The 24538-nt window shown below is 44.4% G+C and overlaps 1 protein-coding gene across 1 annotated transcript in view; it reads right to left on the bottom strand.

The window, feature by feature from the left end:
* Positions 1-24538, bottom strand: part of HTT (huntingtin) — a 119886-nt gene that overhangs the window by 21857 nt on the left and 73491 nt on the right. Inside the window, exons 37-53 of the mRNA XM_075261015.1 lie at positions 24010-24126; positions 23813-23935; positions 23475-23713; positions 20656-20798; positions 19268-19475; positions 14720-14864; positions 11998-12177; positions 10801-10977; positions 9666-9742; positions 9159-9297; positions 8319-8441; positions 8017-8230; positions 6319-6464; positions 6068-6245; positions 2182-2271; positions 1688-1875; positions 944-1070 (exon numbers count right to left, since the gene is read on the bottom strand). Of these exons, the coding sequence (XP_075117116.1) occupies positions 944-1070; positions 1688-1875; positions 2182-2271; positions 6068-6245; positions 6319-6464; positions 8017-8230; positions 8319-8441; positions 9159-9297; positions 9666-9742; positions 10801-10977; positions 11998-12177; positions 14720-14864; positions 19268-19475; positions 20656-20798; positions 23475-23713; positions 23813-23935; positions 24010-24126 (2614 nt within the window). The remainder of the gene's footprint in view (positions 1-943; positions 1071-1687; positions 1876-2181; positions 2272-6067; positions 6246-6318; positions 6465-8016; positions 8231-8318; positions 8442-9158; positions 9298-9665; positions 9743-10800; positions 10978-11997; positions 12178-14719; positions 14865-19267; positions 19476-20655; positions 20799-23474; positions 23714-23812; positions 23936-24009; positions 24127-24538) is intronic.

Genomic DNA, 24538 nt, shown 5'->3' on the forward strand with positions numbered 1-24538 from the left:
TTGCAGGATTTTTCTCTCTGCAAATTTTAAATGAATCGGGGGACGGGGTCCCTGAACTCTAGTGAGAACCAACCTTGACTGAGCATGTGTGTCCACTAGCAGTCAGCTCATTAGGTGGACAAGCAAGTGGATCCTACCAAGTGGATCCATACTATGCAAGTAAACAACATCGCTGGATTATGTTTAATGGCATGTACATGGCAAATCTATACAACAGTAGGTCAACCCCTGTAAGTCTAAGGGTGCATTCACACTGTGTAAACGCTAGCTTATTCTGAACGTAAAACACGTTCAGAATAAGCGGCGTCTAAAGCAGCTCCATTCATTTCTATGGGAGCGGGGATACGAGCGCTCCCCATAGAAATGAATGGGCTGCTTCTTTCACTCCGTGCAGTCCCATTGAAGTGAATGGGGAGTGCCGGCGTATACGGCAAGCTCTGCTCATGCCGGAGCGTACACGCCGGCACTCCCCATTCACTTCAATGGGACTGCACGGAGTGAAAGAAGCAGCCCATTCATTTCTATGGGGAGCGCTCGTATCCCCGCTCCCATAGAGATGAATGGAGCTGCTTTAGACGCCGCTTATTCTGAACGTGTTTTACGTTCAGAATAAGCTAGCGTTTACTCAATGTGAATTCACCCTTTAAGAGCAATGGTATGTATGACAAGATGGTGCGGGTCCTGCTAACAATTCCCTATCAGAACAATCTTCTGTTATACTATCAGATAGTAAAAAGGAACACTCTGTGCAGTATAATGTAATACGAAATACAAAGCACACAGTGCTCTGGTCTGATACCTGTCAAATGAGCAAAGGCTTTTCTATAAGAAAATTCATTCCATCCCTTATATGACATCCCTTACAGTAGGAAATACGCATTGTCCCCTATACAGAGATCTTGCAACATAGGAGACTCACCGTTTTGTTGAACATGCGACTTACCCAGTGTGTTTATGCGGTATATAAATTCTTTGAACACTTCTTTTTCTTGCAAAAATTCAACAGGGATCTCAGGAAGTGAGGTTCCGAATTCTCCTCCAGTTTTAGGGGACCACCCGAGTTTCCATACCTAGGCAATATGAATACCATGAATAGGTCCAGTACAGGGTGTGAGCGCTTCACTAGATATAACATGATAATGGCTGGTCTGAATTATGCCTTTAAATTGCAGAAACCAGAGAGCTTACAGTGGCCCCACAATGATGCCAACACTGTACTGCCCCTATATGAGTGTTAGTCACCAAGACAGGCTCTAATGACCGAGCAACCTGATACCAAAAAGTTAAAATCCATGGTGAGCCCTGATTTTCAGGAGGTAGTGGAAGTCCTGCCACCAGGAGATCGATCAAATATTCGGGGAGGCCAGGTGGTCTCCCCTTTCTCCAGGAGAGTTGGCAAGTGTGGCTAACATGTTCCAGCACACTCAGTGCTAGACTACTCTTTGCTCTGTCAATTGAGCAGCCACTAGAAGGCGCTCAGGTGTATCCACCATAATCGGCACCGATACCCTGACATGGTGCAGCTCAGTTCTGTACATCAGAAAGATGAGACCGCCTTGACCACATCTTTCTCTACTACATGATGGTCGCTGTTAAAGTAATATCTGCAGGTTACAGTAATAAGAGTCATTATTTTAGCATTACCTACATTGATCAGCCCCCCCTCCTTATGTAAAGGATCACTCACCAGCGGAGGCACCCGTGTATAGCTGTTGACTATAGGTAACCTGGCCAAGCTGATGATTATATTCCTGAACACCGGGGTGAGGAATGCCGCTATATTGTAATTTCGCTTGTGTCCGAATAACAAAACGCTCTGCAGGGAATCCACCATCTCAGACATCATTACGCAGGCGGTCCTGACAAATGCAGCCCCTAATGGAGAATAAATGTATTTATTATTATGGACGTCACCTACACAGAACTGCAATACTTACTATAAAGGGGTGATCCCGGAATAGAAAACATGGCGGCTTTCTATCAGAAAGAGCTCCACTTCCTCTTTTCCGACTGTGACATCACGCCTACCATGCTGCAGATCAGTCCCATGGACCGCGAGAAGAGGAAGTGGCCATGTTTTCTAATCTTGGATATCCCCTCTAAAACTGAATGCACATATATGAACGCCTTGTAGGAAATTACCCAGTATATTTATCTATACGCTAGTCACATATTACGTACCGGGATCCTCCTCAGCGACTGCGGTCTCATCTGGTGAACTATTTTTCTTCCTTTCGGGGCTCAGAAGTTGCTCACCAGGTTTGACTGCAACTAAAAAAAAACATATAAAGATGTTAGAAAATGACGCTTTTCTATCATATAATAAGGTTCCTATACAGAAGATGGCGCTTATGTGTTGAGTTGGTAGACTGACCGCTGGGATTCCACCTGATACCTGCCTCCATTCAATGTCTATAAAGAACTGCGGTGGGTTTAGTGTCCCAAGACAAGACAGGTTCTCTTTAAGCCGTGCCCCCTTCTGAGAATCCATACCCATATGTCTAACAAGCCATATATATGCCAATGACTAGTTATAACTACACTAGTACATCCGGGACATTGCCTGTCTATGGGATGACCTTTGTGCTCAGAACAAGATCAGTAACGAGAATAATTTGGCAGATTTCTACATTTAACATGTAAAAACAGGAAACCCCAAAGGACCTAAAGCAAGAAAGCAAGAGAGGAGATCCTACGTTATATCTATAAAGTGTCAGCGCAGATGAAGGGCATGAAGACGCTGAATATTATCCTGGATGACACTAAGGTCCAATGGAATAAGACGTTCCCTAAATTGTTAATCGCCAGCGTTAACCTCCTATCAAAGTTGGTTTGTGAGAGAGGAAGAGACAGCACATAATGTATTCCCAAGTCTTCACCGACGCAGGACGCGAGAATCCTCAGGGTCCGGATCTTGAATTAAACATGACAAGGCAATGTTCAGACAACGACATCTCCGGGAACCATTAGTGCGTGGCACATGTATCTTACAATTAGAATTTACAAGACAGTCGTCGTCTTCATTACAGAGCCCAAGAACCGACAAGAGAACTTTATATTAGAAGGGTGAATGGGAGAAAACCATGGCTGAAAGGACAAAGTCCCTGAGGTCATGTCTAACAAGGGTCTGGTTGTGAATTAGAAATCATGTCTGCTCCGCTATTTCTTCTGACATCGATAATAGGACTGATACGCTCCTTAAAGACGCATGACCTCTGCAGCCTAGGTGCGCTCTCGCAAGCTATTTTTTTTGGTTCTTTTTGCATAAAAAAAAAATTAAAAGTGTCCAATAAAAATCTCCAGTAGTTTTGTGTCTACAGTACTTACGGTGAACATGTGTTTGCCTACAAGTCTGAAGAACTACACTACAAAGAATATGTGGCAACACGGTGGCTCAGTGGTTAGCACTGCAGCCTTGCAACGCTGGAGTCCTGGGTTTGAATCCCGCCAGGAACAACATCTGCAAGGAGCTTGTATGTTCTCCCCGTGTTTGTGTGGATTTCCTCCCATTCTACAAAGACATACTGATAGGAAAAAAAATGTACATTGGGATCCCTATATGGGGCTCACAATCTACATTAAAAAAATGAATATGTGGAGATGTTTAGTCCATATAGGAGGCCATCTTTATCAGTGGCAGTGCATATATGAGTTGACCTATTTAAAGGGGGAAGTCGCAAACCCTGTATTCATGATCCAGCAGTAGGACTGGCCAGAAAACCCGCTTTTTTCATATATTACAAGGGCTTTGTCACCTGATCTCCTTAAGATCCTCAGGGGTCAGATATTTGTGACCTCCATGGATCACCAGTTTGACGTGGCAGTGCTCTTCACACGCCACGTCACACTTATCGGACTCTTCGCAGATCAGTTTCAATCACGTAAGGTACCAAACAAGCCATTATACATTGTATAGTGTTGCGTTTGGTTTCTCGGGAGAGGCCGCAGCACACACCCCAAAAAGTAGCTCATGATAAGCTCATTGATAAGCCTGAAAAACCATTCATGAAGCTTGCCAAGCTTTCATCCCTAAATCAGAGGACATTAGAGGATCCGTCACTCTGATGTGTTATAGAGAGGGATATGTCCACTTCTACAGCAATCTAATCTAGTCTTAAAGAGGAAAAGACAGCACGTCCTTATAAACTTTACTTTTCGCAATATAAGACGTGACAAACCTTCCATCTCCCCATTAAATAATTCCTCCATCTCTACAATTTGCTGACTTGTGAGGAACATTACATAATTTAGCACCCTGGCTTTCTCACTGCTGCCAATTCCCTTTAAGTGCCGCCTGCACGCTGATAATGTGGATGCAATTCTAGATCTAGGTCCCTGTGCAAAGATACACAGAATAAATCAGGGATGCCTGACACAATGACAGCTACGATGAGAGAGGAGAGATCTACAGCACGGGGACTTCAGACACACGTCTTGTAGAAGGAACTACAACTCAAGTATTCAGACATTATTTATCAGTGACATGGAATGGAAATAAAAGATGGAGGTAACAATCTGCTATTAAAATCAATGTACTTAAAGTGGATCTGTCAGCTTTATATGATCCACGGTGACGACAGGCTCCGCTTCTATATGCATACACAGCAGCCTATCAATCACCACACCGAGGGGCGGAAGGGGACCGGTCTCCTCACGAATACAGCAGACACAAGCTATGTCTCTGGTGTATTCCTTCATCACTCCTAGTAACCAAATGGCAGCTGCGGGCTACTGGTACTGCAGGCCTTAAAGGGGTTGTGCCGTTATGGACACTTATCCCCTATTCACAGGACAGGGGATAAGTGTCGGATCACTGGGGGACAAACGATGGCCTCACGATGGAGCACAAGCACGTTTGTGTACATTCACTTCTACGAGGTTGGAGTACTGCTAGAGATTACAGTCTTGGCAGCCCCACAGAAGTCAATGGAGCGCCAGTCATGCAAGCACGCTAGCAATGCATTTACAAAGAGGCTTTAGAGCAGGGGTCTCAAACTTGCGGGCCGCGGGACAATAGTTTGTGGCCCCCGGTGGACATCCCAAAATCCGCCGTAATAGTACGGCGCATGCCGGGTGTGTAACTATGGTGACCGCCCGGGAGCCGGGCGGCCGCCATAGCCGCCGGGTGTCTACTGCTTTAAGCAGTAGACAACCGGTGCTAATGTCTCCGATCGGTCCCCGGACCGATTAGAGGCATTAACCCCTCCAGCGCCGCGGTTAAAGCTCCAGGGCCGATGTCACGTTGCCATGACAGCCGGGAGCCTTTACAAGGCTCCCAGGCTTGTCTGCAATCTCTTTCTCTCTACGCAGCCTGCAAAAGAAATGATGATTTTTTGCAATGCATTAGCATTGTAATGCATTGCATTAGTGATCAGACCCCCTGGGGTTCAACACCCCTAGGGGGTCTAATAAATGCAAAAAAAAAAAAAAAAAAAAAAAAAGTAAAAAAAAGAAAAAAAAGTAAAGAAAAATAAAAAAAATATAAAAAAGTATTAAAAATTCAAATCACCCCCCTTTCCCTAGAACACATATAAAAGTAGTTACCGTAAATACTGTGAAACACACATTAGGTATCCCCATGTCTGAAATCGCCCACTCTACAAATCTATAAAAATATTTTTCCTGTTCGGTAAACGCCTTAGCGGGAAAAATAGTCAAAAGTGCCAAACCGCTGTTTTTTCACTGTTTTGATTCTGATAAAAATTTGAATAAAAAGTGATCAAAGCAATAACATTTCCCGAAAATGGTAAAACTAAAAAGTACACAAACAAAAAAAGATGCCCTATGCATCCCCGGAAACGGATGTATAAAAAAAGTTACGGCTGTCAGAATATGGCGACTTTTAGAAAAAAAAAAAAGGGAAAACCTGATGCGGCCCAGCCTCACCCAGACTCTACCTCCAGCAGCCCCGGGGTAAATGGAGTTTGAGACCCCTGCTTTAGAGGGATTTAGAACAAGGGAGTTGTGTCGTGATCAGTGAAGGTCTGAATGGTTGGACATATGGATATGGATGGGGAAAAACCCTTTAAACAACTGCAGCTAAATCTGGAACACAGGACTCACTTACCGGCCTCTATAATGAAGCGTGTGCAGCTGATGAGTGAACACGCGTGTGTCATGTATTCGGCAGAGGCCAGCAGGTTCCACAAAGCAGGCTGTTGGAGGGTCAGACAGCAGCAATCCATCACAGCCTGGAGGTCCACGCTCAGCGGGATCTGTTCATGTACAAAATGCCACGACACGGCCTACAGAGAAGAAACAAGTCACCCTGTGCTTACAGGATATACATGAATATACCCACACATTATAATATATTACCTCAATGGACATCACCACAAACTTCACAATGTCCACTTCCTTCTCAGGACTTAGATGAAAAGATGGAGGTATTTTTGGTAGAGACAGCAAATACTGCGCCAGCGCTCGACACAGGGTGACCAGAGAGTGATAGACGTCAGCATCACCTAGAACAACATGGTCAAACTTACCACAATAAAGTAGGTTTTCCATTAAAAGGTTTTTCAGTACCTTTGCTTCTTTTCATACTTTCTCAGGATGTCTCCTGAGAGGTTTCAGAGGCCTATGTCCCCGGGCTGATGGTGGGCTTCAGATGGCTATGACCCTCAATCACTAGAATAACCATGAGACCTCTGGAGGAAGCCAAATGGTGCCCACAGGAGACAAAGTCACCAGCTGAGCTACCAGTTGGTTCTAGTAATAGGCAGGGAGCACAGGGTCAGATCCCAAAGTGATCAGATGTTTCCACCTAAGGATTCATATAGAGGGTTTCAAGCTCATAAGCCCTGGTCAATTCCATGTTGTAAGGAGTATGCAGTGTCTTACACGACCAAAGCACAGGGGGCAGATTTGTTAAGAGCTCGTTCACATCTGCGCCCCAGGTCTCCGTCATGCAGGCTTCCGTTTCCTGCACGAAACTGCGCAGGAAACTGAAACCAGCAGTCATTTTTCAAACCCATTCATTTTAATAGGTTTGAAAAGCATCCGGCTGTGAGCGCCCGTGAACGTTTTATGCTCTCCGCGGCCATACAGGTTTTTTTTTTAACCGGACACAAAGTCGGACATGCAGGACTTTGTGTCCGGATAAAAAAAAAAGGTTTTGCCACGCAGAGCACAAAATGCTCACCAGTGCTCGCGGCCGGACTCGGTCTGACAAGTTTCCATCTTCTGTCTGCAGAAGACGGAAACCTGAAAACGAAAATCAAGCGCTGGTGTGAACCCAGCGCAAGACTGATGTTTTGCACCCCAGTCCTAATAATGGGCCAAACAGGTGCAAGGCAGACTCCAGGTTCTTCAGAAATGAGGCACACACCTGTGCACCAGAATGGAGAACTACACTAGTGAGGCTGAGGCATACCCCTACTGGCCCGCTCTCCGCCCCACTCCTCCCATGTTTACAGAAGGTGGCAAGTGAGGCAAAGAATGGGGGCTGTGTCGCATCTTTGGTGCAAGGAGGAGGCCTGGCTCTAAAGATGTGACACATTTACACCTCTCTACACTGGAAAACTAGCACAGAGGGGTTGATGAATTCTTCCAAGTGTGCACGGAACTAGTTTAAGAAGTTGACCACTTAATATTCATCAACAGGATCTGTAACTTTAACTAAGACACAGATTCTCTTACAGCGAGCTCAGCACTGGATTTACTCAATACAGGTTTTTCTTACAATATCAGTTGCATGTGTATGTGTTCTGTGCCATGGTGACTCACTTGTGACGAAAACAGTTGAGAAATTTTAATGAAAATGCAAAATTATTTTGCTTGTGCAAGACCAAATTGGACATAAAACCCTAGCCTTACAGGGTCTATTCACTTTTTTTAATGCTAGTGACCTATCCATCAATGTTAGATCTACAGGTGGTCCAACAGATGGGACCCACCACAGATCAGCCGTTCTGATGGATCCAGCTAAAATCTACTTACCGGGACACATTAAATATTTAGCAGCGAAATTCGGTACTGCAGCCCCACAGTGATATGTGGTGATGTGTCCATTACCTAACACCAGGCTCAGCTTCTCCCAGTACGAGCTCCCATCTATGGGTTGCAGAGGCTGGAAATGCTGATGAGTGTCTGGAAGCTGCTGAACCATCTGTGAGATGAGGTCCAGGACCACGGACCTTGTAGTTTCATAGAAAGTGCTGTTCTGATCCCCCAGCATCTGGTTCACTCCCAGGGACAAGCAAGGGGCAAGCAGGCTCAGGTTAAACTCCTACATTAGACGGAAAAGGCCATGTTAGTTTATAGTATCCAGTTCTAGAAACTGTTTAGCACAGTGGCAGACGGCATGGAGGTCCTACCTTGCTGGCCATGAAGGAGACACGCTCCGTAGGGGGGATTCTATTCACCAATTCTGCTCCTTCCAGCAGCGCAGAATCGGAGTGTGTGTAACACTGCGAGCGGACCAGAGACACGTACCAAGCCTGGCATCAGAGAAGAAAACAATGATCAAACTATAAGTATAGAAGAAAGATCTCACAAAGTGCAAAAAGGATTGTAATCCGACATACAATAATGCAGAACTGTATAGGGACAAAACTATGAATGGCGGCAGGTGGGTGGGGGGAGCAGCAGCTATAGGAAGATATGGGAAAGGGTTACAGTCTAAGGTAGCAAGGTCAAGACAAGTGAAAGACCACTGTAAACAGTACGTGTACCCCTGCCCTCAGCAATGTAGATGACCGTGTATTTGCAAGAGCTGTCCAACCAGTCAGTCAACTTGGCTTAAAGTGTATGTTTATTATCAATGGAGAAAAGGGTATGCGCCCCTGATAGACAACTCTGGTGGCCGCATATCACCCAGGGGTGTGCTGAAATCAAACAAACCTAACCCACCTTTTCATGGACGTCTGCCTTTGGGGGAAGAGTCGGGACACCTACATACATAATAGGCAGTGAAGTTCCGCCCAAAATCTTATATGTAATCCTACCTTTACCATAATAATCAGTAAAGGACCCATAATTTGTCAGTAATAGTAGTGGACTTGTGCTCAGACTATTCAAGTGCACGGCATGGTCTGAGCGCTGCACACTTGTCATATGGGTCAATCAGTCTTCATGAATGAATCCATCAAGATCCAACATGGCGGCCCAGATCCTATTGTATTCCATGCAAGGCTGATGTACACAAGTGGCCCCACCTCATCAGTCTCCAACGTCTCCAGCCGTGGTGGATTTTCCCCGTCCAGCGGGTGAGAGGTCACTAAAGGTAATGGGCTGATTGTTTCTGGTGCCACAGTTGACCGAAATCTGTCCAGCAGAGAATAAAGTCTTTGGTGCCTAAAAAAGCAAGAACGAGTTAGTTTTTCAGTGTGCATGAAATACCAATAGTCTGCATCAATGATGCCCATGATGCTCCCCAAGACTTCAAAGAAAAGGGTGGTATGGTAATGTCCTGTGGCCTTCAATGGAGAGACTTGGATCAGTGAATGGTGGCCCCAGAGGTAGAATTAGCACCCCTCAAGCATTTTATCGCATAGTGTGTGTGTGTGTATATATATATATATATATATATATATATATATATATATATATATATATATATATATATATATATATATATATATATCTATAAAATGAGTGGCATAGAGATACCACTATAAGTGCGGCACATCGTATACAACCATTATACAATTTTTCACCATTACCTTTGTGCTAATCCACTGCTCTGCAGATATTCCTGCATCCTGTCCAACTCTTCTACAGGCACCTGAGACATGCTATTCTGTAAGGAGACAACACATACATAGGAAGACATCTACAATATCTGATTTATGATGTCGTTAGTGCAAGATTAAAACCATACTGTATACTGCTATGCCTCACACGTCCCACCTAAAACTCCTTGTAGAAGACCCACATGCAAAAAGGGGAACATCTCCTGGGCCAGAGTGCAATATCTACAACAGGGCACCCACCTACCACTTATAGAGTAGCATAGGGATGTTTTCTCATGCGACAGAGGGGTCCGATGCCTTTTCTACCACTGCACTCTCATAGCTACAGTCCTATAACTAACGGTCAGGGAATCTTTCAGGTGTCCTAATACACCACAGTTCCCTTTAAAGGGGGTTTAACATGCTCCTCTGTCCCCCGCTATGCCAGCGGCCTCAGTGGCCTAAAGAAAGGAATAGGGACGTCACTCAAATACTTCACCCGTGACACCCCAAGGCCTCGGTGGCCATGTGCAGCTAGGACCTAGGCCTGGATAGCCCCTTTAAGATAGGTCATCAATAATAGATCAACAGGGATCCAACAACCACCAGTCATATGTTTAGAGACCACAGTGATCTTGAATAGGGACTGTGCTTGGAATTGCAATTCAGCGCCACTCACTTGAAAGGGGCTAAACCGCAAACGGCCATTCGACGGATGAATGTGATGTTACATTGGCCTGGGAAATGAGAGACCTGCTTCCAATTCAGACGGCTGATCTATAGGGGTCCCGTATGTCGCTCTAATATCAATAATGGATCAATTACTACTGTCTATGGTCAGTTCTTAAAATGTATTCCTGTCGCTTATACAGCACCAACCTATTCCATGGTGCATTCATATCAGTCCCTGTGCTGCACATTAGGGTCAAGGAAGGCAATTCACCTATGAGAATAATTATGAAGTGTCTCAGAGAAACCCACTAACCATGGAAGAACCTACAAAGAGTGCAAGACAGTGTTAAGCACTGAGCCACTATACTGTCCTACACATTGCATTCATAAAGGAAATGGAAATTTGACGTAGGGCCATCTCTTGTCAAATACATTATAAAGGGGTGTAGGTTACCTGTGGAGTTGCAGCCAGCAGCATCTCTACCCGACGACACGCCAGCGTGTCCACCATGCGGGCCAGCACACGGAATGGAGTGCACAGAAGCTTGTCGATGTACAGCATTAACACCGCCCCGGACTGACTGAGGTGAATGCCCTCCAGACACTGCAGAGTTTTCTTCAGAGACGTCGGCTAAAGTGTAAAAGAAATCATCATTACCCGTGTATATATTTAGATATAAATGACTGGTACGGGTTCAACACCATCGCTGATTACATCAAGTCGATCATCAATTAGGTGATTGTCAAGTGCCGGGCACTGAGCACCTACCTAATATTAAAATATCCTGGACGACCGAGGTCTGCCATGAATATACTAATCCCAGAAAACTCCTTTAAAGGGGAGGCCCAACATTACATAGAAGGGTCTACTTTTTATTCAACTTACATAACAGCACCACTCTTTCTTATAGGAAGTGTCTGGTATTGCAGCTCAGGATCATGTAGATGAATATAACATTAGATAAAGCCCATGGCTCAGAGTGGTGCAGTTTCTGGAGTAAATTGAAATCTGAGAGAACCCCTTTAACATGTTCACAAACCACATTTCAACATCTCGTACTTTAATTTTCTGCAACTACTCAGAAAGCGAAGTGGTATTTGCTGACTGTTCTTGGACGATGTCAATGAGCGAGTGGCTGGAGTTAGCGGTAATGGACTAGACTGAAATCTGCTGTTCTGGCCAAATGAACATTGGAAAGGACACACTCGGGGCTTGGCTTGCAATACGGTAACCTTTAAAAACAAAAGCCCGGCTCGCAGCTGGCACACCCAGGCTATACGCCGCCCTCCGAAAAGAAACTTGTTTTTCCACCGTGACCTTCTGCTAGTCTACGTTACGCCTGGTGTGCCTAGAATATCAATAAAAGCTCCCAAAACTAACATGTAAAGTGTACTGGGTATACAGTACCTTATTCTTATAAAGCGCTCGCCCCATGTGTTAATGGGATTAGGACAGCAATGGGAAAAGTGCACCGTCTTTGTCACCATGAATGTTTGCCACCATCATCTGCCAAGCTATACAGTCTGACAATGAAACTTGTCCCCCAGTGATCCCATTGTGTAATGGATATTAAAGACTAGTGATGTTATTACTGTACGCTGCTCACAGCAGGCTGTCCTTACAGGACGGCGAGAGAAATGAGGCACTCACCGTTGCTAAGTTCTCACAGCGGGACTGGATCGCTTGGATGAAGAGGCCGCTGGCAGCAGAATTCCTGTGTATTGCACTAATAAAGTCTTGCACTGGGGGCTCGTGTGATAAGTTGATCAGATCCTGCACGTGGTTCACGATCAGCCAGGTCAGATGCTCAGAGTCGTGCAGGTTCTGACACTAAAACAAATGAGGGGGTGAAAGAGTTATCCCACAAAACAAGGCTACGAACAAAAAAGTCCTTAAAGACTATTGACCTTTTTTTGTTTTACATTTTTATTGCATCGTTTCCACTCAAAATATATTCCTATTTGACCTTTGTAAGTACAGACCTCACCAAGTCCCTTAGTAAGTCTACTTCCCCCTCTGGCAGATATAAAAGCTGCCCCCAGTATGTTCCCTTACAGACAGTAAGCATACCAAGAAGCCTGGAGCAGAAATGGTAGCGGTGTGCTCACAAGTCAGTCCTCAGTATCGGAGACTCTCCTCCTTCCTGAATAAGTCAGACACAAATCTGCTTCTATTGGCTGCTACGGCGGTGAATAGAGAATCATTACGCAGAGACCTGACTGAGCATGTGCGTCCGCCAGCACTCAACTCATTAGGTGGACGTGTATACTCCTATTCCAGGTGGCACCATACTATGTATGTAGTCACTTTAGGATCAGTTCACACGGAGGAATATGCCGCAGATTTGACGGCGTATTCCACCCCCGAATCCAGACCAGATTCCTCCTGAATCTGCCTCTCTTTGTTTTCAATGGGAGGCAGAGAAAAAAAGAAGCGTCCTGCTTGATCTTGCCACGGATTCGGCGGCTCCAGACTCCCTCCTGATTAGTCCAGTCAGGAGCGGGACGCTGCAATAGGATGCTGATGCACTACATCGGCATCCTGTCGCAACTAGCCCGCACGAAAATGCCGGTGGCGGAAAACAAAGAGGAATTTCCTCTTCATTTTTCGTCGTGTGAACAGCCCCTTACTAAACCTTTTCTAATCAATGTAAAATGATAAAGATTTCTAACTGTGCGCGTACAATATATATATATATATGAATATACTGTATATACCCTAAGTAAATCTAAATAATATAACAAATGGAATGGGGCAGATAACTTAATAAAATAGGCACCAGTAATCTGTTCTAAGTTGCGGCAAAAGACTTGCTGCTTTATACGCAAAAGTCTGTGCCAACCTAGTAAGTGGCATAAAGCTAGACGAGACAGACTAAGAGTATGGCAGGTCATCAAACAACATCAGACACTTCGGAAATTCTGGAGCAACTTAAGACTGTCTAGTCTAAAAGTCACACATTATTAGTAAATAGAGATGAGCGAACACTGTTCGCTCATTTCTATTAGTAAATACGCCCCGGTATCTACTGGTGGGGCATCCATTTTACAATGCTGATAGATTGGACATTTCATTTTACACCGATAGAGCGGGTTCACACCTGCGCCCGGTCTCCGCTTTCAGGTTTCCGTCTTCTGCCCGAGAAACAGGACAGGAGACAGAAAACGGAAGTCAGTTTTCAAACCCATTCACTTGAATGGGTTTGAAAAGTGACCGCCCGTGTCTTCTGCCTCCGTTTTTTTTTTAACCGGACACAAAGACGGATATGCAGGACTTTGTGTCTGGTTAAAAAAAAAAAACCCTGTTTCGCCGCGGAGACCAGAGGACGCTCACGAGCGGACACTGACTGCCAGTTTCCGTCTCCTGTCCAGTTTCTCGGGCAGAAGACAGAAATCCACAAAGCGGAGACCAGGACCCGCCCTTAGACAGTGCAGAAGGATCTAGCAGATGTAGTCTATGACACATGAACATAAGATACAGTATAAATGCACATGCTGATTCCGGCTAGGTTCACACGTGCGCTGAACTCTCAGTCAAATACTGAAACCAGTGGAGATAAAAGGTCTCCGTGCAGGAATTTTGTCTCTGAGACAGAGTCTCCAACGCAGATGTGAACCTAGCCTAACTGTATGACATCCTGACAGGAGGACTATAATAGGATACAAGTCTATGGTGACGGCTAGTCAGTATTTACATCAAGTGACAACCTCATCCTATAAAGAACAGAATACCAAGACGTCCAGTGACTTGCAGGTATGACAGAGGAGAGGGCTGTCAAATTAGGTTCCAGTCCTTATTGCTTTATTTCTACAAATTGGAAGCTCTGAGCGAAAAGGAATATTTACCGATACATGAGGCCCTATTGGTTTGCTTCAAAACTGCACCACTCACTGCCCCTGCAATGGGCTGAATTAACCCTAAAAGGTTGTAGCCGCCATTTCTTGCTCCAAGCAGATACACAAGGCTCAGGGGAGTATTATATAGCAGTAGTGGCACGGTTATCTTGCAACACTGTGGTCCTGGGATGGCATCTGACTGAACCACATCTACATGAAGTTTGGATATGGGTTTTCTCCATTTTCCATGCTCATAAAAATGTAATAATGGGTTAATCTGCAATCTAGATAGATAGTGATAGTGGCCGATATGAATGATGACAGTCTCTTTACAGTGGTATAGAATATGACAGCACTATATAAACGTATAACACAAATACCCTTATAGCGTATTTCTAGGATGTACAGGTTAGGAAGAAGTGAAGTGGTAGAATCCAACGTCTTACACATATAGATGGACAGAGCAGAGATCTGCAGCAGACGGCCTCTGTCCCAGGATCAGCAGAGTATTGCAATGGTGGCCTTATAATACTCACCACGTAGTCACAGAACAAGATGAGGGCGCCACGACGGACAATCTCCCGGTTACACACACCAAGCTTGGACTGTGACTCAGCTTCATCACTGTCTGTAGACATCTGGGGGCTCAGCAGCAGTTTGGTACTGGACAGGTTGTTCCTCCTTTTACATATGGAATAGAAAGATTTTGCTCGGTCAGAAAATAAGAGAAAAAAAAATTACCTTATATACTCGAGTATAAGCCGAATTTTTCAGCAGTTTTTTTGCTGAAAAAGTCGCCCCCCCCCCTCGCCTCAGCTTATACTCGAGTCAAGCAAAAAAAATTAAAAAATTTTGTGGTAAAATTAGGGGCCTCGGCTTATATTCGGGGCGGCTTATACTCGAGTATATACGGTAAATAAATCACATCTACAATAATGTATAAGAACATAATAAATTAATTGTAATCATGTTGTCACAAATCCTGGCACACTTTAAGTGTATGTTCACACAGCAGAATTTGCCATGTATTTGGTTGAAGAGGAATAAAAAGGAATTCCTCTTCATGTTCTGACATGTGAACATACCCTAAGGCTCTACGTAGATCACTTTTTTTTTGTTTCTTTCATAATATATCCGTTTAGCAGATCTATTTCATGGATGCAGAATTTGGATCCAATCCTTTTACATAGAGATCAATGAAGAAAAAAAAGAAGCCCATAAAAAAAAAAAAAACATCAGTTTCTGTCAAAATTTTTTGAAAAAAAAAGAGAAAAGAATAATACCGTATATACTCGAGTATAAGCCGACCTGAATATAAGCCGAGGCCCCTAATTTTACCACAAAAAACTGGGAAAACTTATTGACTCGAGTATAAGCCTAGGGGGGGGGGGAATCCACCATTGCAGATAAAAAATCTGATCATGTGCATTGCAGCTTAGTAACTCCATGGGGATCATAGTAATAGCAGTTAACCCCATCGTGTCCCTCACATTAACCCCCTGTGTACCTCACATAAGAGTTACTGATATGTGGGACATATGGAGGTAATAATTAGGTATCTTCATAATTAAGGTCCTTCATTAGTACCCTCATGTGTCTCACATATTAGTAACCCTTATATGGGGCACACAGGGGTTAATATGAGGGACATGATGGGGTTACCCGTTATTAATGTGAGGCACATGGAGTTACTGAAACTAAATTACCGTATTTTTCGGACTATAAGACGCACTTTTTTCCCCCAAAATTTGGGGGGGAAAAGAAGGGTGCGTCTTATAGGCCGAATGTGGCGCCTGGCATCCGCTGTAATAAAGAGGCGGAAGCCGGCAAGTGATAGACGCCGGGGCCTGAGACATCGCTGCACTCCTCTGCCCTGCATGAAGCCAGCAGCGGCGATGCTATTCCGCTCCTCCGTACCCCCGCTGCTGGCTTCATGCAGGGCAGGGCAGCGATGTCTCAGGCCCCGGCGTCTATCCCTCCCCGGCATCCGCCTCTCTAGTACAGCGGATGCCGGGTCTGCAGTCTGTATCAGCGGCCTCTTCTCCCCCGGGGCCGGTACCCACCGGCCCCGTACCTGTAAAGTTGCAGGCCGGCTCCTGCGCGGCGATATCGCAGGAGCCGACCTGTTCGGGTGACAGCCGAGAGCCTAATGAGGCTCCCAGGCCTGTCACTGCTGTATATTAGTATTGCGGCTGGATCTATGACCAGCCGTAATACTAATACACAGAATGTCCCATAGACGGCAATACAGTTGTATTGCTGTCTATGGGACTTGCAATCAAGTGACCGCAGGTTCAAGCCCCGGGGGGGGGGAATAAAATAGTTAAAAAAAAAAAAAAAAAAAAAAAAGCTTTAAAAAATATATAATAAAAATATGAAATAAATAAAAGTTATAAATCACCTCCTGTCCCTAGAATATATATATAAAAGTAGAAAATCATATATAATAAACCACCTGGTTTTTTTTTTCAATAAAAGGTGATCTAAGCAATAGATATTCCCCAAAATGGTATAACTAAAAAGTACTTCTGGACCCGCAAAAAAAAAAAACACTCTATGCATCCCCGTACAGCTGCAGGGTCACCTGTCAATGTGGCCTTGCAGCTGTTGCAAAACTACAACTCCCATATATTAAATATTTTACCAGTTTTTGCTTCAAAATTTTTTTTCCCTATTTTCCTCCTCTAAAACCTTAGTTTTATAGTCCAGTGCGTCTTATAGTCCGAAAAATATGGTAATAACCCCAAATGCCTGACATTAATAGGCAGAGTAACTAAAGGAAGGTCCCTGTGTGTGTCACTTTACTGTAGCTTCCTCTCCTCCATACAATAGACATCTTCCATAAGACACAATGAATCCTGGCCACTCATCTGCAGGGTAGATGCTAAATCCTAGTGTGCTAAAGGAGCTCTGATGATGTCATGACCATGTGATCGGACTCTGGTGTGGGCGGAGCTACTAGGATTTAGACTCAACCTTATCTGCAGATGTTACATACCAGTGGCTACAGGACCTTTGATGACATCACAGTCGTGACCTCAAGACATGCCAATCACAGAGCAGTAGCACTAAAGGACCTCCCCCTTCCAGTTTTCTGTGGACCCTGACTCGTGTATAAGCCGAGGAGAGCTTTTTCAGCATGTGCTGGAAAAGTCGGCTTATACTCGAGTATATACGGTAATAATAATAATAATAATATTTTTTTCTTCTAGTAAACTGATCTGATAAAAGACTCATAAAATTTTTTAATCTGAACAAAGCCTAAAGATGTTTGTCAAATTTTACAAAAAAATAAAAAATAAAAAAAAAACAACCCACAAACTTGAGAACAACAACTGAAAGCAATGAATAATAAGGACGTAGTTAATAAAGACAACTCCAGAAAATGCCAAATTATAATCCAGAGGCTGCAGTCTGGGTAGCTTGCTTCACATTAGGTGAAAGGTGGTAACCATGGCAGCAAAAAAAGTTAATAACTCGTTAGGCTTCTCAATTAATTACATGGGGACAAGTAATTATGTAGAAATTGGTGGAACACATTGTACTGTGCGTGATGGCTGTGTAGGAACAAATACGGTACTTATGAAGGAGCGTGTCATATTAGATTTGTGAGCAGCGGCCTCTCCTCCTACGCCAACCAGAGGGGGCATTCAATGGGCGCTCAATAATTATGGCATATACGCACGCTGTTTGTGTTATTAGGGAAAGTAATCATAAAAGGACACGCAATGTGGAAAATACACAACAAGGGCATAATGATGTGTAATGGACTGAACGCAACTTCAAGAACATGGAAGATTTTTCTAAGAAACCGGCTACGTGAATGATTTCTAGGACTTCCTAATCTACAAGACTCTGGTGCCAAGTTGCCATAGTATGTACACAAGATCTTGGCTGTCTAGGGCTACTGAATACCAATGTGAGTGGAGCTAGGAGCCCTATATACAGATGTATCCTTACTAAAGATGAGCGAACACTGTTCAGAACAGCCGTTCCGAACAGCACGCTCCCATAGAATTGAATGGAAGCGGCCGGCGCGCGGAGGGTTAAGCGTGTGCCAGGTGCTTCCATTCATTTCTATGGGAGCGTGCTGTTCGGATCGGCTGATCCGAACAGTGTTCGCTCATCTCTAATCCTTACTTACGTCTCCTCTTGTCTGGTAAGACATCTTTAAAGTGGGTCTCTAGGGCTAACTAATTAATCTGTCCTTAGGACACGTCATCAAATGAAGATCTGTGGGGACTAACACTCAGGATCTCCAGGGACCAGATTCTGCTTCTGTCCCTGTCTCTTTCTTTGGCTCTCCACTACCAAGTCTGTAAGGGATCCTCTTATTTTACACCGTTTGCATGTATTTGTCTTATTCTGTCTTTTGTTGTCCTAAGAGTGACTATTGCTGGCCGTGGATCCCTGTTGTATGCTAGTTATGCATGGAGGGGGTATAATGGTGTCACGTCTTACTGTAAGTGGCGAGTGGTGGCAGCATAAGTGTAAAAGGGCGCTTCCCTCCTGTGTAACCTGGTGTGATAGGCGAGTTGGAAAGGAGTGTGGAAGCGGAGTGCCCCTTTATGATTGCATTTATGTGAGTAAGGAGAACAGATAACCCCCAGAACGGCTATACAGTGAGCGGATATATCTGACAGTTTAACATAGTAGGTCAGGTTCATTCACTTGAAAAGAAATAAGCTATGGGGCCACACGGTGGCTCAGTGGTTAGCACTGCAGCCTTGCAGCGCTGGAGTCCTTGGTTCGAATCCCGGCAAGGGCAAAAAAACCATCTGCAAGGAGTTTGTATTTTCTCCCCGTGTTTGCGTGGATTTCCATCCCATACTCCAAAGACATACTGATAGGGAAAAAATGGACTTTGTGAACCCTACGTGGGCTCACAATCTACATTTAAAAAAAAACAAAAAAAAGCTGCAATTCCAAGTATGTTCAACAGACTAGTGTGGCGCTGTGTACGCAGAACGTAAAAGCAAACAGCAGATCTGATCATGCTCAGCCCCTTTAAATCAATATACTGATTCTTATCTAATCCAATAGGAGCTTCAGACCGTAAGAAAAGGTACAAAAAGACGTCTTACTTCATGGTCTGGTGGACTTCTGACCACCAGTTGTAGTTCGTGTAGTCAATCAGCAGCAGAAACTGACACCAGAGAAGAACTAGAGAAGGATGGGTGGGAAACATGGACTCCACCAGGTCACTGAGGCTCTCCAACGTGTAGAAGGTGCCATTGTCGCCGCTCCCCTTGAACAATCTTGTAGCTGCATTTGTGATTCTTCGGAACGTTCCTAGTAAGGAGTAACACACGAGAGTCAGACTTACAGGATGTTCACACACAGCAGATTTGTGCAAGTGTCCCGGTTATCTGAATAGTGTCTTCTTGTTAAGCTGTTATTTCCAAGCCAAGTTTTGTGACATCCAATATGGCAGCCATTACAGCTTCCAGACAGGTTGTCACCCAGCTTTCCCATATCTAGGAGTGGAAAACCTACCAAGCTCTCTCTTAAATAGTAATACAAGTGACAAAGCTGATCGGGTGACATATGGCTGCTATACTGGTGGCATTACTGGATGGCGAGTAACCCAAAACAGAATTTAACAGCTTTGTGTGAATCGGACTAAGTTTAATACCAGACAGTCACTACTATAAAAAAACATGGATCTGTGGGGACGCAGCAGTTGCCAAAGCACCACAACCCCATTAAAACAGCTGATCAGTGGAGATGATGAGACTGGGACCCCCACTGATCTATTCTACATAGCCCATTAACTTTAAAATCCCAGAAAACCCCTTTAAAATCTTTTCTCTGTCTCAGGAAATGTGAAACAAATCTTAATTTGGCAAATTTGCAAAGAAGCTTCTATGGTGCTTTATCTCCATCTAATGGTTGGAAAGAGAACTGCAAGCCTTTACCACCTCAAATGGGACTAACACCTACAAAATATATCTATTTTCCCTCTTATCCGGCTCATTTATCTCCTGCAAGTCACAGAGGTATTGGATTGCAGCTTCCTATAGAAGTCTATAGAGAGGAGGAGGAGGGGCTGTGGCAAGCAGAGACTGCTGCAGCAGCTACCAGTAAGTTTTCCCATCTCTCCAGAGTGCTTTACTCACGTCAGTACTGCTCTATTACGATCTTCCATGATGGGGTTACCTAAGACAGTGGCCTACAGATAGGGAAACAGAATCTCTTCTTTGGTCCATACAAATATGAGGCGTTGAAAATAATGTAAAAATATTTTTCCCTCTCATATGGCTCATATATCTCCTCCAGCTCACTAAGGTATCAGATTTCAGCTTCCTATAGAAGTCTATGGAAAGAGGAGGAGGGGCTGTGGCAAGCAGAGACTGCTGCAGCAGCTACCAGTAAGTTTTCCCGTCTCTTCAGAGTACTTTACTCATGTCAGAAAAGAAAAGTAGGGAGTGTTGTAAGAATCTGGACTAAAACAAAGTAAAGATGTATTTACCAGATTTGAAGATATGGACCAGGCACATGAGTAGCGTCCCCAGCTGCTGGCAGTAGAACGTATGTTGCTGTTCACTCAGGTCCACCTTCAGCTCCTTGTGCACTATGTCCTCCAGGAGGATCCCCACCAGCTGCAACAGGAACCTGAAAAAGAGAAAAATGACCACCAGGTCAATAAGGTACATGTACATAATAAATAGGAACATGAGCAGTCAGAATCTTCAGCGTTTCTAGCAAAATAAGACATTTTTCAGGTTTTATTTGCTTCCCCGTGTCCCCCACGGTACAGCTGTTATTAGTCGTCTTCTCCTCTGGCAGCTAACCGTCCCTTCTCGCAACCCCTAAAGGAAATATACTATCATATACCGAAGAGGTTTACCTTTATTTCTATTGGCTGGCTGTGGGAAGAGTGACTGAGCGTGTACGTCCACCCACAGCAAGTCAATTATGTGGACATGTACATTATTATACAACATGAACAGTAGGTGGTGGTATTGCTCAATCTTTATGACCTATACAATGGATATCATATTTGATGGGGGGGGGGGGGATCTCTTTAAAGCCCCTCTATAATTCAGAAATTCCTAATCGGATATGCAAAAAACTAGACAGCCCTTTAAATAAGCAGCATGTGCTCATGTGTCACATGTATCGCCCTACTGAAAATTGAGAGAAGAAATTCACACAAGGACCGTCTCCTATCAGTATAGTTCTTACGTGATATGTTCAGGATCCTCAGCTCTTGTCTGGAGGGGAGAGAGGCTACAAAGAACGTCTTTGCCTGTGGCGGACATGTTTTGCTTGGCATTACTCAGGCACTCCATTGATTTGAATGGGCGGTGTGCAATACTAAATCTCACCTGTGTTGGCGCTGTCGGGAAATTAAACATGCTGGGTTAAGATTAATGCTGGCTTCTCAGCCATTGCGGGTCTGTAGGTGGGGGTCTGTAGGTGGGGGTCTGTAGGTGGGACCTAATCAATGGAGAGGCAGTCCACTAAAGCTTGGCGGACTCCATTGACTATAATGCGATCCGTCGGGGGTCCGATTACAATGAGGAATATTCCTGGGCAGCACTCTCCTGCGATCTGAGCGCTCTCTTCTGCTTTAGATTCGTTGACCGTATTTAAGCAGTAAAAAGTAATGTTAAAAAATGCCAGATTATTAAAACCGTTCACTAATGGGGTATCAGGTATAACAATAGAAGCAGGAAGGTGTTTAATATTACCGACGTGACTTGGTCGCTGAGTTAGAGGGGTGATGGATTTTACACTATACAGCGCAGATCATGAGGAGAGGTCTCGGAGCTAAACGCAGATGTGTGAGCAATATGTTCATTGGTTAGACAGATGGCGGCACACAGGTATACAGGGACCCATGCAGTTTACTAATGTGAGGGAAGCAAAAGAAATTATCCTCTGATGTGTCAGAAATCTGCTCCCCTCACCCACAGTACAGGAAACTGAGGAGCGTCTAAATGCAGGAATTGCACTGAATGTCCTCCATCTAGATCATGAAAACATGTCAATCTACAGAGCAATAGGTCAGGGGGTACTGATGCCACCTGTATTGTGCTGATGGGCACTTATTGGTCTTACAATTCGGAACAATGGGAACGCATACGAAACCACAAACGGTGTTCTTTCAGCATTTTATACTCCATTCACAACAAGAGCTGCATTCAGAATCTGCCTTACTCCCATTTGTATAAAAGCAGAGCGACGCCACCCTTGCATGTACTTAGAGATGGACCATTTTGAGAGATCTACTCACAATTACTTACAGCAACACCCCCCAAAAAAACCAGTGCAGTGGAGCAAATTGCATTACATAGTAGGATGAATTCCAAATGGTAATGAATAAAGGTGGGGGTAAGAATGGCCCATAATACATGCATGTAACTTATAGATCACGCAATATAAGGTTCGGGCTGCAGGCAGATCGCGGCGTTTCCTAAAAGGACCAATGCACCTTTAAACATATCACAGCACCGTGTAAGAGGCTATGTGTGAGGTATGATATCTGGATCCCCCCTCATATAGGACTAGCAAGCGCGGTGTCTCTTTAGCCTGTTCACATTACGTTAAAGCCTACCGAGAAATGTATAAATGTCAGAAACATTGACAGAAATAAATCCAACGTATGCCACTAATCTGACACCCAAATGTGCACATCACTTAAGACCCCCATACAAAGATATTAAACTGTGTACTATGCGGCATATGTAGGTGTCGTTGACTACGCTTTTTGGAACAGTAATAAGAGGCAGGCTAAAGAGGACACTTCTGCCCGCTGTCTGGTGAATGGAACCCTAAGGTATATACCCCGAGAGCTTTACCGACTATGTTAAAGGGGTTTTCCAGCTCAACCCTATTTTCCAAAGTGAAGTCTTATCCACAGGACGAGCCATTAGTATTTGATCTGTGGGAGTCCGATCGGCTGACCCGGCTGCCTATGTGCCTAATAGGCACAGAGTTCCAGCCCTGTCCACTGTATAGGTGTGCGGTGCCAGGGTAGAGCAGCTTTGCACCCATTACTGAATAGGAGTAGAGTTGCTTCTGGCCCTGTATACTGTAGTAGGATCTCATGCCTGAAACAGCTGATAGGCCTGTGGCCATAAAACAGTGTTGGAGCCCAGAAACCCCCTTTAATGAAGGGATTAATGTGACGTGAACATGGCCATACTGATAACATATCAAAAAGCTAAATCTGCCATTAAATCACCTTAAAGTGCAGACCCGCCTACAGTATAAATGTCCACCTTATCCCATCACCTGGGCGAGAACTTCTTTATGTACTCATAACCAAATAGTAACATTTACCTTGAAAAGGTTTCCTCAGGAGGAACCTTGACCTGGTTCTGCTCAGTGTCCTCCTGTGAGTTTTGATGGTTATTGTCCTTGTCTCTTAACCGAGCTATATTCTGGCATGATATGAGGAGAGGCGAGAAGGACAGCTCCTGGATCCGGGACAATACAATGTCCTCTGTAGACTGCGAGATGAGGACACGGAGAATTGCCAAGATTCCAGATATCCATAGCTGGACGGTGCTGACCGAGGCCTGTGTGATACCAATGTACAAGATGAGCCACAAATCATAGCACTGCCATCTACTGACTAGTATTACATCACAGCTATGACATCACCTCGCTCTACTCACCATAGTGTAAGGAATGACGAACATACTCCTCAATAACATGTCCACGGGACGTAAAGACGAAGGTGCCAAGGTTTCAAATAAGCTATTTAACACCCCCAGAGCCTCGTGGGAGTCAATGTGCATCTAGGAGACAAAAAGAAGAGGTCACACAAGAAAACACACAGAAGTCATGAAAACTGTGCCGTACTAACACATACCTGTTGCTTTGCCAACATGGGTAAGATAACGTCAGCTATCTGGCGAGACAGCCTCTTCCACTTATCTTCATTCTCTTTGTGGCACTGCTGCAACACCAAGATGAACATCTCCAGGACCTAAAAAAAACAAATTCTACATTCGATCAAGAAAATAATTCAACATAAGGCTTGTCGCACAAGTGTAAAGCTGTATCTACCAAGTTCCAAAAGGTGGCGCTAGATCAAGTTTCCACTACGGAGAACTTATTTGTATATTCCTTTCCCAGAATTCTTAGCAAATATATATGGTCTGTAAGACTGAACCGAAAAGTAGCCTGCAAGGGCAAGTCTCCATAAGGAGACACAGCACCCCCTTCTGTCCCAATTCCTCCATAAACATGTACGCATGCACAAGTTATGGATGGACAGAGAGGAAGCTGCCTATTATAGTCACTCAGTCCTGGCCTCCCATGACATCTGCCATCAACGAGAGACTAGAGGACCCCATACACATTAGATCAGGGGTGGGCAATTAATTTTCCCAGGGGGC

The sequence above is a fragment of the Leptodactylus fuscus genome, chromosome 1 (assembly GCF_031893055.1).
Source record: "Leptodactylus fuscus isolate aLepFus1 chromosome 1, aLepFus1.hap2, whole genome shotgun sequence".
Lineage (NCBI taxonomy): Eukaryota > Metazoa > Chordata > Amphibia > Anura > Leptodactylidae > Leptodactylus > Leptodactylus fuscus.